The sequence below is a fragment of the Bombus fervidus genome, chromosome 10 (assembly GCF_041682495.2).
Source record: "Bombus fervidus isolate BK054 chromosome 10, iyBomFerv1, whole genome shotgun sequence".
NCBI classification, from domain to species: domain Eukaryota; kingdom Metazoa; phylum Arthropoda; class Insecta; order Hymenoptera; family Apidae; genus Bombus; species Bombus fervidus.
In genome coordinates, this window is record NC_091526.1 from 11,371,770 (window position 1) to 11,384,834 (window position 13,065).

The window sequence follows — 13,065 nt, forward strand, 5'->3', positions numbered from 1 at the left end:
CTTGGGCTCGTTTAGCCAATTCGTAAATAAGTATGACGAGCGAATGTTGAGATAGAAATCCTGTTTGTTAACGAGATTAAAAGCAGTTCATCCTGCGGAAATAAAGTTCCTTAACGCGCTGCATTTTCGCGTCGAGAAACTCAATAAGGGAAGGGAAGGGATCGCAAGAGTAGTTTGTCTCTTTGATCAAAACACAAACAGAGGTCCGCTAGAGGTTCTACTCGCTAAAATTTCTATTCTGTGGTATGATCAAAGTTTGTAGGATTAGAATTAATTAAAAAGTACAAGGGAGAAAGACGATAGGTCACGTTTTACATGTTTTACAGAGCAACAGTTTTAAGATTCGTAACATCGTCCAACAATTTCGTGTTACCAAAATCGTCGTCTGCCTATTTCATTTTAAAGTTAAACGCATGATTTTCACCCTTTTATCGAACTTTCCTCCTCCGGTCTTCAATTAAAATTATCGAAAACGAAAGCAAACAATAGTCAAAATCACGCATCTTTCCGCAGATATCATTCTAAACTTTAGAACAACGTACGTAAGCAGAAAAGGTGAAGTTGTCAGCAACAGCAAAAGTATAGCCGTGAACTATTTAAAGGGTTGGTTTTTCGTCGATCTTGTCGCTGCTTTGCCTTTTGATTTTCTCTATGCTTCTGACGTTTACAGCGGCGAGGTGAGTAATTCGTAACTATTTCAAACTATTCAGATATTTCGACCCTGAAACTTTTGTACTACGCGTACTAATATACCCGTGTTGCAAACTACAAGTTAACTTAAAATTGCCTTGTAAAATCCGTATCTCGATTGCGAATAATAAAGTTTCTTTTCTAACTCACAATCTCTGGATGTCCTGTTGAGAAATGTAAGGAAGACACGTGTACGATACGCTATTTGTACATTTGAAAACGAGTTATGAATGAAGTTCATTTAGGAAAGGTCCGCGTATTATTAAATTGAACGACATACCGATTCCAAGCTTCGCGTTCTCTCCGGAACACGGTCACATATCAGCTTGAATCGAACGACATATCTCGACATGAATGGTACAATCTAGTCGTCGTGAGTCTATAACGTATGTACAAGAATACGTAATTAACGTCGATTATTATCAAAGCGGATATTTAACATCGATTTGCTACAATACTATTTTTTCGATAAATTAGTATGTACATATTTAGTATCGAAACGAATTACAGCTAATATCATCGATCTAAATATCATCGATTAACGTATTTCATGTTTATTAATAGCGCATTTTTTATCATAGGAATCGGGACATGGTAATATTCATTTAGTGAAGCTGACAAGATTACTAAGGCTCGCGCGATTACTTCAAAAGATGGATAGATATTCGCAGTACAGTGCCGTCATTCTCACGATGTTAATGCTTTTCTTTATCTTGGTGGCACATTGGTTGGCTTGCATTTGGTTCGTTATCGCGGAAAAAGAAAGATTGAGAAACGACGATGATTGGGATCTCGGTAAGTTCGATCTTCATATAATAATATTATTTTTATAAGACACAAATTCACGAAACTTTTACAGTTGAAGTTAAGTTCAATGAAACGTTTGAATATCTACGAGTCGAGATATAATCCCTTCCTCTTTAACATTTATATGGACAAAAGAATATTCGCGCAAAAAGATAATTGTAAATTTTCCTTAACAATTTTATACGTGTTCTCGTGAAAATCAATACGAATGTTACGAAATTGCTTTGGAAATTATTCTTTCCACCTTTTTACGTCAATTCGCGTCTAACAAATAAAAATTCGCGCATAAAACTTTAAATATTAAAATTTCAAATTTATTTACGTGCTTCTTGCACAAACACATACGGTCTTCGGCATTTATGACAGCTTTTTCGCGTTTTCATATGGTTTTTAGTACGTCGTGGATCTGTATATTTTACATAAATAAGATAAGGTTCCGTTTATCGCATTACTGCACCAGAAATGTGCGAGTAACACGAGCGAGCGACTCCAGCGTGGAATTCTATTTTACCCAAGCTAGCAGGCGGCGTTTGTTAAAAAATCAATTCATCGTTAGCAGACGTAACTTTTTACAACTTTAACCATCAACGCTGCGAACGATAGTGCTTTATAAAACAATTGCTTCTTCCCCGGCTCGCGTTTATTACATTCTGTAATAACTGCATTATTGATCTTTTTAATACACTATTAAATTTTACTGCAATTTTGTGAAATGATCAGAATTTTCTAAAGATGCCTCCATAGCAGGGCAGCGTTATAACGTCAAGTATTATACCGCTCAAATCGTTTAAAATAATATTTGATAGAATTATAAGATGGAAAAATAGAAAGTTTTGGAAATGTAGGAAAGTCGAATCATCGATACTTATCTAATGGGATATTCATCATGCGTGAACAGTTTGATCGCCTACGCAAGAGTTAAGCAACAACCGTACATTTTGAACAAAATGCTCCGTGTCTACATATTTAGATATACAGATCGATGTTGCATGATTCGATTCAAGGAATTTTGTTTTGGACAGCACTACGTTCTAGATAGAATCGATACCCGAAGAAAGTTGAAACTGTAGTCGTATTAGACTACAAACTTTTCTCTTACGAGAAAGTGTATCGCATAACTTAACTGCAGACGTTTGTCTCTAGGCATACTCTCGTAATACTACCGTTTAATACACTATTGTTTAATCCGTTCGCGTAAATAAATAATATCCGATCAAAAAACTCAAAGAGAACATACAACGCAATTATACCAACGCGACGATTATAGAAATATTCGATAGAGAATGAACTACTGACGTTCGAATCGACTTTGATCGGACGCATTTTACAGGCTGGATTCACACGCTGGCAGAGAAGCTAAAAATCTCCGTGGAGAACGTAACGCACGCGGAAAGTTACATCACAGCGTTGTACTTTACATGCAGTAGTTTAACATCGGTAGGATTTGGAAATGTGTCGGCCAATACATTCTCCGAAAAGTTCTTCTCCATTTGCACAATGCTCATTGGTGGTCAGTAATCATCATCGATCAATATGTTATATATTATTCCGTAAGGATTATCAATTAATTATCCAAGTTAATTAACCAAGTATTATTAGTTGCTGCACGCGTATTTAATCAATATAAGAATTTGCATACACGTGTATTAGGGGGAAATAATATTAATTAATACGGAATAAACTTTGAATGGAAAATTTACGATAGAAAATGTTTCCACATTGTACATATCGTGTATGCTACAGCTCTGATGCATGCCGTCGTGTTTGGTAACGTGACAGCGATTATTCAAAGAATTTACTCTAGAAGATCGCTATACCAAACAAAACTGCGGGATCTCAAGGATTTTTTCGTATTGCATCAGATCCCCGAAGAACTGAAACAGCGAATGCAAGACTATTTCCAAACTATGTGGTCTTTGAATCACGGTATCGATATATACGAGGTAAACCACGTAAACGCGATAATTCAAAGGCTTATAAAGAAAAAGATTCTTGTTCGCGTTTCTTCTTTTCCAGAAAACCAAAAGAATACTCCAACGATCTGTTGCGATATCTATGCAATGTATTTCGATCTCTGTTACATAAAAGATCGAAAAATCTGACAAGAGATTTTTATTATGAGCCTTTCGATTACGCTGTCATATAAAATCATATAAAATTGCCAAACGTATTGTAATTCACAATTAGTCACGATTACGCGAGATTTACTGCTTTTAGACCTTGAAACAATTTCCCGAGGAACTTCGGGGTGACGTTTCGATGCATTTACATCGCGAAATATTAAATTTACCGATATTCGAAGCTGCTTCTCAGGGTTGTCTGAAACTGCTTTCTCTTCGCATTAAAAATAATTTTTGTGCCCCCGGCGAATTTTTAATTCACAAAGGAGATGCACTCTCGTACATATATTATTTATGCAACGGCTCGATGGAAGTTGTGCAAAAAAACATGGTCGTTGCGATTTTAGGTACGATATCACAGTGTTCGTAGCTTTGATTATATTCGAAAAATGAGAACCGAAGTCTCACACGGTGTTTGATTTCGTTTAAAGGCAAAGGCGATCTAGTAGGTTGTGACATAAACGTTCATCTGCAACACGGCAGTAACGGTGGTGGAACAGGTGGCGGAGGAGCCGCGGACGTAGTAGTGAAATCAAGTTGTGACGTTAAAGCGTTGACTTATTGTGATTTGAAATGCATAAATATGCATGGATTAGTCGAGGTACTTCGACTGTATCCCGAGTATCAGTATCAATTTGCAAATGATATACAACATGATCTCACTTACAATATACGAGAGGGATACGAAGCTGAGGTAACTATTAATATTTAATATCACAGTGTCGGTAATTGAAGAGCTTTCTGAAAAATCAACCCATAAATCTACTCGTATAATAAATACCGGTCAAAAGTTTCCGGACATTTCCATACGTTTCTTGTAACAGTAAAATATCAAAATGCATAAATTAATGGCAAATTACTGACTGAAACAAACATTACGCGCACTACCGTTTTATAAACTCTGTTTGCATGAAGGTTCTGAAATCCGATATTCGTATTGACAGCGTCCAATAGTAAAGGTAAGAACGAGCAAAGATTCATACGAATGTTTCTTGATTATCTACGTTTAGCAAGAGTCAGATATGAACGGACCATCGTTAACGTTACCATCGATCAGCGAGGACGACGAAAATGTGCCTGACGAAGGGGAGACTTCACCTTTATCACCGCCGAATAAATCGCCTTTACACACGACGAGTCCTAGGCATGCTAAGTTCAGGTGAGTTTTCACCAAATTTTTTCACTCTTAAGAAACTCTTCAAATATCCTACATCGTATAATAGGGATGACTATAGAGAAGCAAGAAGAACCGGAAGAGGAGTTCTAGTAAGAGGGAGGGCGGCTCAGGTAATCGCTCAAGAATCAATGGAGGAACATATTCGAGGATCGGTGGAGAGACTCGACACACAATTTTCTACGTTACACCAAGACGTTGCCACGTTGAGTTACGAGGTAAATATTGCGGTAAACGTTCGTTCCACTCTCAACTGGTCTAACGTTCCCGATTGTTTCGTATAAAAATAGGTGAGGAATGCCATTCAAGCTCTGCAAATATTAGCGTGTTCGCCTCAAAGTAATCCAAATTTGCCAACGCCCGCGAGTCGTGGGAGTGGCGTTTTGGCGAGAAGTTCGTCTCATCCGCCAGATGCTATATGTTGGGACCCACCTAGAAGAATGTCAGACGCATCCACGCAAACCGACTGGCCTGTGGATCTGTTCGAGTCCTGGATTCGAGCAAATCCTCAACGAGTTCTAAGGATCCTCGAACTCGATCCGGATACTCTTTCGAGACAACCACCGTCTCCTACACCATCGCCGTCTTCACCTCCGCCACCGCCATACGAGCCCTTGTCGCCTATTGTTGGGACACCGCCGCAATCACCGTCTCTCGCGCAAGGTAACCATTCGAATTTAATTTCATTTTTCACTTATTATCGAAAAATGTGCAAGCAGTTAAAATATGAATTCTACAAGTATTTTTAAAATATCAAAGTTTTCGTCGTTGCGATTAGAAGGAATACAATTGCGACGAATGAACGACAAGAACAGCAGAGTTAAATTTTTAGATTGCTGTCTTTTGGAAAGTTGTAATATACAGGAAAGTTATTGTTTCAGGAAACGCTGATTTCGTTTACGGTAATAACCATGGAGATCGACACATTCCTCGTTTATATAAACCAACAAACTCAACGTGGGATCGCGAGAACAAATTATCGCACAGATTTAGTGCCGGCGATGCCGAGAACGCGTCTTTATATCCAGCGTTTAGCACTCTACGCCGACTTCCTGAATCTCGATCGTTGAAATTCGATCCCTTCGATAGCTGAACGTTTCCAGAAACATATCAGGGTTATAAGCCTTAGAAGAACACGTAACCCAGGAAGGCGAGATGTTTGTACACGAGACAAGAGCAAAAGACAAATTTCATGACTAAAATAGAGCAACGAGAAGCAAAACCACTCATTTTAAGTGTTCAAATTCGTTCATTTTTTATCACCTCTATTTCGACTCCTATGAAATCTAGAATCAACAGTTTGGTCATTTTTTTACGGATTGGAATACTTGAATTCAATCGATAGTTAGCAACGAACGATCGACATTGTCTTCATCTCAAAAACAATCCTACGATAATTGAATAAATTTCTGTATAGTATAGCAATGATATAAGAATTTTTTACGACACGAAACATGTCCAAAGAGAGGAAAATGAGAAGATCGCCAGCATTGATAAGCTATAAATACACGTACGAGTATATCTATAACCTTGCTCATTCGAGAGACATTTACATTTATTTAGGGACTCGACATCTCATCGTCTAATCCGAATCTCTAGAATGGAATACGTGTACAATCATAAATTTTAATCTAAAAAATATATCGTATGCGAAGTGAATTGTTGGTACATTTTTTCATAATCTAAAAGATATTTTGAAAAAGTATTTTTTAACTAATTCTTATATTATTATCGAGGATGTTTAAAATTCGGATAACGATATAAAATATTGAAAATCTACTTTTTCTTTATAGACAATTTTTGCTTCTGTCATTCCATACGCATACGTGTCGCTGTGATTGATTATACCTAGTTAGCAGAAACTATGTCGTTTATTTAAACATGTTCTCTTGCAGTAATTTTGCTGTAAATAAATCAGTAAAACGTATTACTTAAGAGCATTCGTGTTTTCACTTTCACATATGTGAGAAGAACGTTCAAAGTTCAATATCGCAAGGTCTTCGCTTCAAAAGACTTTAAGATCTATTATCGGGGAGAACGAAGTTTTAAACTCTAGCGTAGCAATAATATGCACAACAAATTTCGATGTATCCGCTGACGTCCAAATTAGACAGTAGTTATTGTAAAGTAGTATTTATCATCGCAGTAAAGATGTTGATTTCAAGGTAGGTAAGACAAGTACGTTAACGAAGGAGGTTATTCAAATGATTGATTTTAAAGTTAATGTATCATACGAGATTATCACGCGGGAGATGTATCCAATTGTAAGTATCTCTTGAACAAATTCAATGTAAATAGTATATCGCTATTAAAAATATGTGATAAGGCACGGCTTTGGCCATGCACAACAATTGTATTCGTTCATCTTTCTTTCATCGTCATTTGTGAAACATCAAAAAATTATTCGTCTACTTATGATATCGGCCACCTACGATTCAGTACCTACAATTTGATTTCAACGAATATAAGAATTGAAACATAAGATGATCAATCGTTTAACCTACTTACATTCTCATTCCTTGAGCGCACAAACAATGATGCAATACCAGTGTTTTCTAAAATAATCGTTCGAATATATTACGTCATAGAGATAAAACGTGTAAAGTACGATATTTGTATTTATTATATCATAATTTCACAAATGTCAATGAAAGCAGCTGTTTTATAAATATTTCATATATTTTGTTATACTATTTCTATGCTCCTCACCTTATAATTCAAGCTAAACATATTGTAATACTTAACCTACTCTCACGTATTCTACTACTTTTTACACTCTCCGAGAAACTAACTACGAAAGGAACATTTGTCATCTTAACATGTATGAAAATGTCAGTAAGCACAAAATATGATTATTCCTTAACGCACATTTCAGTGTGCTCCGAGTTGACGAATTTTAAGGATAACGTACTAAACCGTGCAATCACGGCGCAGTATAGTAATTTTAATTTAACTATTAGATTGAAAATGAAGGGGGAAAAAGAAAATTGTCGTTTATGTCTGATATGATACAACATAAATTTATGCATCTAATGTATACATGTACGGATACACGTATACATATAGGTGTATGTACACTATCACCACTTCCCTGTATGAACTTATTGTTGGTTAATAAGTTTATGCCAAACATAGAAGGAAAGAAATATCAAACTATCAGAGATATAGCTAAATTTAATTAAATTTATATGGTACACTTTTTAACCAATCTAGTTAGAAAACTTTAAATCAACGGCCTTAAAATAAAAACTTACTGTTCTCACTATTCTTGCGTACCAAAGATAATCTAGAATCTAGGAATATATGTGGTTTCTGCGTAACTGACGCCTATGATTTTTCGTATAAACTTGGTATATCAAATTACAAAACACCTTTGAAAGCCACATTCAGATTGAATCGTGAAAAAATACATATACATACATACTGTCCAAACAAAACATTTTACATCGTTTTTATACCTAATTGTCGTGTGCAATTTTCCAGGGGCGTCAAATATCGAGTTATGTTATATCAATCGCAAATATAAATATTGTACAGAAAGAGAGGCATATAATTCGAAAATGATAGAATATATTTATAATTACATTACGATTGATGGGATCTTGAAAATATTAATGTTAATAAATAATCTTCAAAATGTCTCTTTTAAATAACTTGGCTAAAATACGCCTATCGTACACGTACGAACTCTTCATCGATTATTTCGGGCGGAAAAATGCTATTAATTTAATGTGCATATTATTCTTTTCGGTATAAGAAAAAACTGAGCAGCAAATACAATTAACAAAAGAAGAGTCAACCTGCTAAAATCTTTCAGACGTTTGTAAATATTGTTATCTGCTTACTGTACAGTGTGTATCGTACAATTGGTTCTTTGTTCACTCGTCTCATTATAAAAAAAGAAGAAATAAAAATAATTACAGAAATGTTTGGTCTAAATTTTCTTTCGTGTAATCACATGTCACTTTTGAATCTTATTTTATATTTTTTACGTGTGGATTTAAAATATCGGAATACTCTGTTAATCTATTCTAAACTCTAATATTTCTAGAAGATACATTATCTTCAAATATTATTTAAACAAGTAACGGAATATTTTTCAATATGGCTTCCATTCGTTTTTATGAGTGCAACCATTTTACGCCATATTTGCATATCGTTGTGAATCAACGGTCGATCTCGAATCTCGACTATATGCACTTATTGTTACTGAGACATGTTTCGATACAAAAGGATTCCCGGGTGCATTGAAACAATAAATCAAGTATCGAAATAGATCAAATGACTACATATAGAACAAGATTCTTAAAAACATAATCGATATTCATATACATATAAAAATTTCGATCGTAAATCATACACATACATAATATATATGTATGTAAACATTCTCCGAAGTATGCATATGTTACAAATTTTCAACTTCAGTACACAGTTCAAAATCACATTTCAAAAAGATAGATCAATAATACATATAGTTCTGTATATTTTGTATAAATACGTCAAATTAATCATTGTTTGAACAAGAAAGTCACGTATTACAAAACAAAGTAGGAATCATTGGCGTCGCACTTGCAACAAGGATCATGGTATATTCTACTCTTTGATCGATATATATATATATCAATATTTTCTACTTTGTACCGATTTATAACCATATTATGTATGTTACGTGATTGTACTCGACTTACCTGTCCACGAAAAGGAGCTTTTCTCAAGAGTTTTGTTGCAGCAGCTTGTCATCCCTTTTTTCCAATCACACTCACAAATCACTCTAATAAAGTTTGCGTCGCGTCGGCAGGAAACTGCATACGTACGTTAATTTAGGACGGGTTACTATCTAAGTCAACAAAGTTCATAAATTATTAAAATGAAAATTATATAAAATTGAACAAACATAAAACTAATAAGAAAAATACAGTTTACATTTTTAATTTAATTTTTTACATTTATAAATATCTGATTCATTTTGAATAATCTTTTCCATCGAAGTGTTCCCTATATTTTCATATTTTTGCACGACTTTTTGAATGTCACACGTAGTGTTCACATGACCTCACATTTTCAGTTACTAATTCGGTACGCGACTTTTTCGTCTCCGTAAATTTCTTAACAAATTGTTTAAAAATTTTGCAAATTTGAAATACATAGTGTTCGGAAATGTGAAAAAAACATGCAGTACATGGAAACGAAGTGATTGTGGTAAGTTTTTTCAAATATTCAATGTAATGTTGAAAAATATTTAAATATAATTTCATCGCAGCTATTATGCGAAAATCCTCGAAATTTGGCGTGCCTATGCCAACAAATTTTTCTGCCTCATAATTTTCTCTCGTTTATTTTTAAATACTTCGTTCTTCACTCGTCTTTCAAATGACGGGTTCTTACATGTAATATTAATAATTTATTAAACTATATCTTTTCTCTTATGGCAGCTATTTAGGATCTGCGTCTCTTATGGTCACTACCTGCAATAAGAAGCTCTCAACAAATGGTGAGTTTTCTGTTATTTTCTAGTACTTTCTTTTACACCAAAATAAAGGGAGTGAGACAGTATTACGAATTAACTATCGTGTTTCTAGAAATTCTGTATGGGTATATATATAGATTCGTTTGATGATAAATTTGAATATAAAAAGACCACTTCATGATAATTAATGAAACAAAATTTTTTGAATAATTTTTTAATTATTTAATAAAGTCAAGAAATACTAAAAATTTAATTTAAATTCACTTAAATTTGAACCAATGGAATATTCTTGTTCATATTATGTTGTTTAAATTTTAAGACTATCTTCTTTTTATGATTTTATTATCTCTTTACAGAAGTAACCGTCTCCCCTCTCCCCTGCCCCTCTCTCACTCCCTTAATACATATATAAGTATGTACATATATATATGAATGCATGTGTGTTATTTATCGATAGTCGACATTCAAAAATTTTTTGAATATGCAATTTAAACAATAAAATTTTATGAAATTAAACTATCATTATTAAACTAATAATTAACAATTTTTACGTAAAATAATTCTGCATTATCGGTATTATTTTATCATCATTGTTATCACAATCGTTATCATCGCTCTTATCTAGTGATAGTTGAGTTTATCAAAATTCTTTATCAAGTGTGGTACATATCATAAGTAACTTTGTGCTACGAGATGTCGCTAAAATGCAAAAAATTGATAATTCACTATAGTCTGGTATGGGAAAGGGTAAGCGAAGGATGGAATTTCTCGGAAATTTGATAATCTTCCATTTAGATCATTTTAGTGCTCTCAACAAGTCTATATCGAGCCGGTGCTTACTTTTCTGCTTTTAAAATTTTGTAAATATCACGTTTGTTTCTACAACATTTTAGGCAACATCTAATTTAAAAATTACCTTTTAATTGTCAATATAAGTGTCATACAATATTGTTAAAATGAGTAATCAAAAGACAGTGCCAACTTCAATAAACTTCCTTTTTGGGGGAACAGCAGGGTTTGTTATTTTTATCATCTTAATTCATTCATTTGATTAAGAACACAATATACATTGTATATAGACATTCTAGGAAATTCAAGCAAAAGACAATTGTCAGAACACTTGCTTTGATTCAAGTATTAATTTTAGCTATCAAAAAAAATTAATTTAACATATTTGCATATATTTTCATGAAATATTCGTATCTGATGATATTTTAAAATAGATATTATAACTTACATAAGAGTCTGTATTAGCTTTCATATCTTCCTATATAGAAATAGTTTCATGGCCATTTTACTGTCAATGATTAGAAAGCTAAATTTAATTGATTACTTTATTTTAGAATGGCTGCAACATGTGTTGTTCAACCATTAGATTTAATAAAAAATCGAATGCAACTAAGTGGTACTAAGACATCAACGATAAATGTAATATCTTCAATCTTAAAAAATGAGGGTGCTGTAGCTTTATATGCAGGCTTATCTGCTGGTTTATTGCGTCAAGCTTCATATACAACTACAAGACTTGGTACATATGAATGGCTGTCACAATTAATTTCGTGAGTACATGTATATTGAGAACATGGCCAATGTAAAAAAAGCTATCATGTACCAAATACAGTCATTTAATATTTCTTGTGATATTTGTTTAGAAAAGACAGCCAACCAAATTTTATAATGAAAGTATTGATAGGTTGTACTGCTGGTTGTGTAGCAGCATTTGTCGGTACTCCAGCTGAAATTGCCTTAATTAGAATGACTGCCGATGGTAGACTACCTATTGGTATGCTCATTGTTAGTTGAATATTGAACAGAGGTTTTCCAATTCTTAGTAATGATGTATTTTTAGCTGAGAGACGCAATTATAAAAATGCATTTAATGCATTAGTTCGAATAGTCAAAGAGGAGGGCTTTTTAGCATTGTGGAGAGGTACTATTCCAACAATGGGAAGGGCTATGGTTGTAAATGCAGCTCAATTGGCATCGTATTCTCAATCTAAAGAAATGTTACTTAACACTGGTTTGTAAACATGTAAATAAGTAAGAATCAAATGATTCACACTGGGATAATGCTCTTTTATATATTTGGATAGGATATTTTGAAAACAATATTACACTACATTTTGTAAGTTCTATGATATCAGGTTTAGTAACTACCACTGCCTCTATGCCAGTTGATATTGCTAAAACAAGGTAAAGTTTCAAAAAAAGTAAATTAGTGAAACAGTTAATGAAAACGCTTTCACACTTTGCATTGTTAATGACTTGCAGGATTCAAAATATGAAAATTGTGGATGGTAAACCAGAATTTAAAGGTGCAGTAGATGTTATAATTCAGGTGTGCCGAAATGAAGGAATATTTTCATTGTGGAAAGGTTTCTTTCCTTACTATGCTCGTCTAGGTCCACATACTGTTTTGACATTTGTTTTTGTAGAACAAATGCGTGATTTATACAGAACATATGGTGCACTTTAATACACAAGCATGCAGTGAATTATCAAACTGTCTAAGCAGCATTTTTGCCTATGTTTCGTTTTATATTTAACCTTTTCCAAGTTATATGCTTAGACTGAATGTTCACTCTTTCAATATAGCTTTTGTTTGTGTATTAATATTTGATAGATATTATACATGTATCTCGTACATAATGCACGCACAATAATTATTAATTTTATATTTTAAATGTTGGATACCTTGATAACTTATGCAAACCTCAGCTTAAAGTTCATCAAAGATTAGGTTACAGTACATACATACGTAACAAATCATACACTTGTCTACGTCGATAAACAAATCTTCTTAT

The 13,065-nt window shown here is 33.7% G+C and overlaps 2 protein-coding genes across 5 annotated transcripts in view; both read left to right on the forward strand.

The window, feature by feature from the left end:
- Nucleotides 1–8,015, forward strand: part of Elk (Eag-like K[+] channel) — a 28,481-nt gene extending 20,466 nt beyond the window's left edge. For 3 of the 4 annotated variants that reach the window (XM_072011804.1, XM_072011807.1, XM_072011808.1), the window contains 10 exons: nucleotides 514–677; nucleotides 1,272–1,485; nucleotides 2,828–3,007; nucleotides 3,241–3,440; nucleotides 3,715–3,964; nucleotides 4,049–4,311; nucleotides 4,628–4,776; nucleotides 4,841–5,009; nucleotides 5,082–5,454; nucleotides 5,673–8,015. In XM_072011804.1, coding sequence (XP_071867905.1) covers nucleotides 514–677; nucleotides 1,272–1,485; nucleotides 2,828–3,007; nucleotides 3,241–3,440; nucleotides 3,715–3,964; nucleotides 4,049–4,311; nucleotides 4,628–4,776; nucleotides 4,841–5,009; nucleotides 5,082–5,454; nucleotides 5,673–5,884 — 2,174 coding nt within the window. In that variant the 3' untranslated portion in view covers nucleotides 5,885–8,015. The remainder of the gene's footprint in view (nucleotides 1–513; nucleotides 678–1,271; nucleotides 1,486–2,827; nucleotides 3,008–3,240; nucleotides 3,441–3,714; nucleotides 3,965–4,048; nucleotides 4,312–4,627; nucleotides 4,777–4,840; nucleotides 5,010–5,081; nucleotides 5,455–5,672) is intronic. The other variant, XM_072011806.1, reaches the window with a different exon arrangement.
- A 2,967-nt stretch (nucleotides 8,016–10,982) lies between these two features.
- LOC139991712 (mitochondrial 2-oxoglutarate/malate carrier protein) lies at nucleotides 10,983–12,950 on the forward strand. The gene is made up of 6 exons (XM_072012014.1): nucleotides 10,983–11,276; nucleotides 11,605–11,820; nucleotides 11,914–12,044; nucleotides 12,111–12,281; nucleotides 12,355–12,454; nucleotides 12,533–12,950. The coding sequence occupies exons 1-6, from the start codon at nucleotides 11,218–11,220 to the stop codon at nucleotides 12,735–12,737; spliced, it is 882 nt and encodes a 293-aa protein (XP_071868115.1). The 5' UTR covers nucleotides 10,983–11,217; the 3' UTR covers nucleotides 12,738–12,950.
- Nucleotides 12,951–13,065: the final 115 nt, after the last annotated feature.